Source organism: Amblyomma mixtum, chromosome 5, assembly GCF_055824585.1.
Source record: "Amblyomma mixtum isolate Tamu chromosome 5, ASM5582458v1, whole genome shotgun sequence".
Classification (NCBI taxonomy): domain Eukaryota; kingdom Metazoa; phylum Arthropoda; class Arachnida; order Ixodida; family Ixodidae; genus Amblyomma; species Amblyomma mixtum.
Genome location: NC_143016.1, coordinates 121,156,225 through 121,162,606, shown reverse-complemented (window position 1 = coordinate 121,162,606; position 6,382 = coordinate 121,156,225). Strand labels below are relative to the sequence as shown.

Sequence of the window (6,382 nt, the reverse complement as noted above, 5' to 3'; positions counted from 1 at the left end):
CTCATCGCATCGCGTAGCCGCTGCACCACTGAGCCAGGAGTGGTATGAGGACTCCCACGGATGCATGAATGTATAGTAGAGAATAGCGAATAAAAGAATGAAAGCCGGTATGCTGGCTTACGCAAGCCGCATTTGGCCTCGGCAGGCTAAATTGTCCGCCATTTTTATTGTTTGCACGTAGAGCTCCATGCATCTTAGCAGAAGTAGGCGCCTTTTCGGGATGTGTACTGCTCGCAGCTCTGCCTCCCCCCCCCCACCCCCCATATGCAATATTCTTATTAAAGCGACAGCGTTAGAGGCTACATTCTCCACAAAATCAGCTGTGGGCGTTGTGGTTGGGAGCGAAATATCACGGCCTGTGCTCCGACAGGTGGTCCCCAGAGAGCAACCTAGGAGGCAGGCGGTCCACGTGGTGACGTCACCATGTCAGTGATGGGAAACTCCAGATAATGGCAGCTTGAAATCCTTCAGCACACCCTGGTGACCGAAGAAGTGATGGCTGCAAATGAATAGCTCCTGCGCATGCAAGCAGCGCCAGAGAGAGCAGCGGTGGTCACAATAAAGAAAAAAATGCAGAGGTGGCGTTAAGACACCTGGAAAGAAAGTTATTTTTTCGCAGGCAGTGGTTCGAATCTCACTCAGGCAGGAAGTTTTTTTCTGCTCGATACCATTCCCATGGCAACGATACAACGTTCCAGTTAGCTCTCCTCCGGGCACGATAAGAAGAAATAGCGCTCACATCTGCATTAGGTCAACAATGGTGTCTATGGAAGTTTCCTACGCTGACCATGCAGCGTCATCACAACCTGCCCACCGGATAGTGAGCAAACCGCACCGTGGAAGGTGGCAGTTAAATTAATGAAGACTAACATGGATCGCACTGTGCCCACCGTTGCAAGCACTTGCCATCCCAGGGCAGTAGCCCATCGCTTAACTGCTGCACCACCGCGCCAGAAAGGGCATGACGACTCCCATGGATCTATGATTGTCAAGCATAGAGTGATGTTCTGAACATGTGAAAATTAACCTATTACGCTACCACGTCCTACCCATAAGGTGGAGCTTAAGAGTCCCCTTCATTTTGTTTTTGTAATGAAAGGCTGGCTTACACGTGGCTAGGAGTAAACGACTGCAAGATGACAAGTGTACCAATGTAGAAAGGCTTAACCGCTGTTTTCTTTTGGGTATCACTGTGATGCTGTTGCCTGTGTGGTTTCGATTCTGTATCCGACTATAACGCTCATGCGTCCAATAGCTAAAGCTCTTAGAGTAGCTCGTGATGGCCCCTAGGGGTCCAGGAGCACACTGAGCTCTTCTTCTCGATTGGCGCGGTCGATCAGCGTGAGCTGGGCGGCGGGGTCAACGTCAAGCAGAGCGTCCGACTCCCAGAATGAGTGGCCGGAGGAAGGGATGATGAGTGCTGGCCAGGCCCACAGGTACATGCAAAGCGGAACATATTCCATCTGCCAGGCTGTAAGCGCTTCGCAATTGTTCTATACGAAACAACACTCCTAGATTTCGCTACAATTTTTCAAGACAATTTTCTTCTGCTATGAAATATGTTTGAACGTAAGCGTGAACAGAGAAGAAATTGTGATTGCTAAGTGAGCTGGAAACAACTATTTCATGAGCGATACCGAAGTTGCTTATGACCTGCACTTAAGCATACTCGCAACAAGCAGATATTTTCTTCGTTTACTTCAAAAAATATTTTTGTCTGCATATTGTTAAGAAGACAAAGAAGAGGGCATTGGCGCGGGACGGAGCGCTCGCGCTAGGCTCGCAGCCATTAAATCATATTATCATCTGTCATCATGTCGCCCTTTTCCTAGGCTTGCCACCTCGCAACAATATATTTACCCTCTGAGTGGCTTCAGTTGATTTTATTGGTTGGTGAGTGGCTACCACTATGGTAAAGCAGGTTACGTGAAGAGCTGAAGCACTATGCACAGAAGAAATAAAATGCACTGTTATTACTAGGTGCTGTCGCATTGGCTGAAAAGTTCGATTTCAGATTTGAGAGGTTTCAGCATTTCCCATCCGTAAGCAGCCGTTTGCACGCTATAGGATGACGACGCTAATCTGCATTACCTTTCGATAAACGTCCAGCTATTTAAAGCTTGAAGCATGATCTGAAATCAGTGCCAATTGCCGCCGCAAACAGCGACGTGTCCATTGGAAAGGCTTAAACGACCATCGTTATCGAGCGCTACGGGAGCACCTCCACCCTTCCGCGACTGGAGTATTCACACTTTTCACGATATAAAAGAATTCATGATAGCTTTGGAACGCTGTGAAAGTGACATGCACTGAGGGAACAAGTACCACATTTTAGGTGTTTTGTTTTATAAAGAGGTACCTAGGTTTTTGTCCTTATCACTCCTGCGGAACCCAGCAAACCGTACTTTGATATTTATTGTTATGGATTGATCTTTCGCTCATTAGTACGCAACAATAACGAAAACAAACATCATGCAGCGCATGAGAAGTTTATAGATTCGATCCTATTGATTTGGTGTTTCGTTCAATCGGACACAAGGCATGGACACTACACGTTGTCAACAGAGGCAAGTGCCGGCTGAATTCTCTGTTTGCCAATTAAAGAGGACCTGTCTTTCTCTCTAACGCTACAACAGCAACTACAACAAAAAAGTACTCTTCAACCCAGGAAGCCTAACGCGCTTTGCGTTTCTGAGGGCGCTTGGCGAAAGCAGGGAAGACGTGAAATTTTTTCACGCATGTTGAGGTCGCTCACGCATCCCAGGTGTGCTCAAAGGGTTGCGCTTCAAGTGAATGCACACTGTTACCCTGTCCATCGCCGTCCACGCAATACTGCAAAAGAAGAAGAAACTTTCGAAATGTGAAAACTAAGAGAGGGGTTAGGAAAGAGTGAAAGTGCATTTTAGTTTTTTTTGCGTGATTTTTGCTAGCGACACGCGTCGCATTTCCCCGCTCACCAGTATAAAAGCTTGCTGACGGAGTCAAGATGACACCACAAGAGATTTGTCTCCGCCTCTGCCTCATATACCCTGCATCTGCTATTCCGCCGGACGCCACCTGTGGAGACGGAAGACAGCCGTAATGTTTCCGAAGGTGAGCTACTGCTACTCCACAAGTTCCTTCTGAGAAAAGACGCACATATAACAAAAACATACCATACTTTATTACGAAGCTCAGCTTCCAATGGACTGATAAGCCGCTTTTATAAAGATTCTTGGGTCCTGCTGAAGATACGAAACTGGGATAGTTTGGACAACTCTGTAGATAAACGACTGGAGTGAAAGGAACAAAGGAGCTGCTAAATGACGGGACACCATGCATGCTGTGTTAGCTTGCAGACAAGCTCAAACGAAGAACAAACATTCTATTGCATTCTTTAACACCTTAGAAGTCGTATATTAAATGATTCTTGTGGCTACTGAGAAAATCTAGCTCTCTCATTCGCATCTATCCACTGCTTTATGGGTGCTTTCGACCAGGATTAAAGACACTTGTTTGGCTGAGAATTATGCTGGACGTGTCAGAGAATATTCTAAAAAAATTCCCGCAAAATTCCGTACGAAGCTGGAATAAAATCTTTTGAGGACGAGACTATCACCCGCGGCAGAAGTGTGCTCCTTTAAAAAATAATTGAATGAAGCTGCTAATTGATACAGTTGCATTATATATTGATAATTAGCCGAGACGATGCCTAATGAAAACGGTATGTTCGAAGCCATGGTCAAGACGCTGCCATAACAGTTTCTGAAACGAAGCGAAAGCCGTTCCCTGAAGCTTTTCAGCTGGAAGAAATCAGAAGTTTTTGTTCCGCAGAAATCTGAAAGAGCGCACAAGGCGGGTGGTATGCTCGGTGCTAACGCAGCAGCCGCTGATGACGTGATGCAATGCCTATGACGCCAAATTGGAACTGCTTCTTCAATATCATTTTGCTATGCATTTATTTTTTCGCAGTACCTCCTAAAAAGACAAACCAAAAAACTACCATGCAGTTGACGACAACAATGCTATTGTTTGCATTAAGCGGCGCACGGAAAAGATGTATGGATGACTTGGCACAATGGCGTTGACTGTTTGGATCCACCTTTCTACCCATGAAAATTTGAGCAGGACAATTTCAAGAGAGCGCACTTATTTGGAGATCATACATGCTATCACAGCTTCATGTTAGCTTTGGTTCCCAATGTGTACATTTAAGCACACAATTTGGAACTCATAACTATCTAGACTAGGAGAGAGGCGTCGTACGTGAAATGAACAAGAGCAACACATATTGCACGAAAGCAGTAAAAGCTCGTTAGTAAAATACATGAATACAGCACAAAATGCCGACATATGTAGTTATGTATGGGTGCCTTCTTGTGCTAAAAGTTTAGAGCTCTGGCGGCGCATTACAATATCAGTGGCTGGTATCGAGAGGCTCTCATCTGCAGCACGAGGCGGGCACTGCGCGGACGGAAAATTTTAAGCGGATAAAGAAATGATTTCTATCCTGCACAAACTCGCTATGGACAGCAGCAAGCGTGCATTAAATCGCAACTTCAACTGATGTATTTTGCAATCAGTCCCATGAACAAAGTTTTCAGCGTTGTGCAGCAGCTGAGCTTTACAGTCAATACTATAGGAAAAAAAAATGAGTGAAGAGTTTCTTACAGCTTAATTTTCTACAGGCGCAACTGCTGCTGGTCTTCCTGGCGGCGAAAGCTTACGGGCTGCATCAACACCACACAGCAGCCGGGTACCCTGGTCCTGGCTTCGGTGGCTATGCTGCTCCTGCGGGGGCCAATGCTTACCGAGGATACGCGGACTATGCCTCTGTAGGTATCATCATCGGCATCAACATTACGAATTTATGTATGCCCGCTGTAGGACAAGTCCTCTTCCATATCTCCCTAATTATTTCGGTCCTGTGCCATCTTCGGCTTCTTATTATAGCCTAACTCCTCTCGTTCGCCCACCTGACACGCGCCGCTCTCTGCGGCGCTTGTTCTCGCTAGCAACGATATCAGTTACCGCTAAATATCATCCGTTATCTTGCCTTCGTATTACATGCCCTGCCCATGACGTTTTTCTCGACTTCGACTACGATCGCGCTTGTTAACTTGCCCAGTCTGCTCTGTTGCCGTCTTTTTTTGACTTCGTACTTGTTATCTCTAAAAGCCTATTTTAAAAAATTCTGGTTCAACACCTTAGAAACAGTTGGTATATAGATTTAAACATCATTGGTAATAACTAATTATTGCCACCTTTTCCGGGAGAAATGTTTTGAATAAGATTTATTACTTCAGTGATGTACTAAAACGACTTCTCTACACGTCCTTACTCTATACGTAATTGCAGAAAGTGTTGTGCAACGTGTCGAAGAGCAGAATAAAGAAATGCTTCAGATTCAAAGTTAAAGGTCAACGTAACCTGTCATTTCTTCTTTAAAGCTATATGCCAACTAATCGCGGCGCATTAAATGAACCTTTTTACCTTTTCTTTCCAGCCACCTCAGCCGTACAACTTCGGCTATGACAATGTGGACGAGTACGGCAACCGCCAGTTCCGCAGTGAGCAGGGAGACTCGCGCAACGCGAAGACCGGATCGTACGGCTACCGGGACGCGTACGGCCTCTACCGCCGGGTGAACTACATCGCCGACGCCAATGGCTTCCGGGCCACGGTGGACACAAACGAGCCAGGAACTGCACCGGGTGCCAGCGCCGACGTGGTCTTCAACGCCGCCCCCGTCGTTCCACCGGTTCCCGCTGGTGCAGCAGCCTCAACGGCTGGGTTTGCTCCCACTGCCTACGGCGCCAGGGGTGTGGCCACCGGCTACAACAATGCATACAGCGGATACGCTGGATACGGATATGGGTCGTACGGTGGCGCTGTAGCTGGCTACGGCCGCGTTCCGTATGCAGGGTACGGCTACGCTCCAGGAGGTGGTGCTCTTGGTGGCTACGGGTACGGAGGGTACTCTCCATATGCCTATGGGGGTGCAGGATATCCAGCGGGCCGGTATGGTCCAGCGGCATTTGGGGGACCCAACGGGTGGGCTGCCAGTCATCATAGTTACCGTCGGCTCTAATGCGTTGCCCTTGAAAAATATTCATGCATGAAAACGCATGTGGTCCTACCAGAAACACTTACAGCTTTGTTCATGAGTGTGTGGTAGAGAAAATAAAAACAAAGACTCTGCTTTTGATTTGCTTTCAGTCTGCTTCTCTTTTTATTTCTGAGCCCATAATATCTAAATTGGTTCCCCCGGATGCTGAAAACACAAGCTTATCTTAGTGCAACACAAATTTTAAGTTTTGTTTGCTAAATGCGACTTCTAAAGGATGGAAACCATTGCATAATCTCAGCCGGCTTCGAAGTCTCCAACTTGTTCCAGTGAATA

General features: G+C 46.7%; 1 protein-coding gene across 1 annotated transcript; it reads left to right on the top strand.

Moving 5' to 3' along the window:
- Positions 1-3,081: 3,081 nt before the first annotated feature.
- LOC149343536 (uncharacterized) lies at positions 3,082-6,070 on the top strand. The gene is made up of 3 exons (XM_089546998.1): positions 3,082-3,093; positions 4,668-4,814; positions 5,486-6,070. Exons 1-3 carry the CDS (start codon positions 3,082-3,084, stop codon positions 6,068-6,070), a joined length of 744 nt encoding a protein of 247 aa, XP_089403124.1.
- The last annotated feature ends 312 nt before the right edge of the window (positions 6,071-6,382 follow it).

Coding starts and splice junctions, on each gene's coding strand:
- LOC149343536 (XM_089546998.1), top strand. Junction 4,815..5,485: donor GATACGCGGACTATGCCTCT/GTAGGTATCATC, acceptor TTTTCTTTCCAG/CCACCTCAGCCGTACAACTT.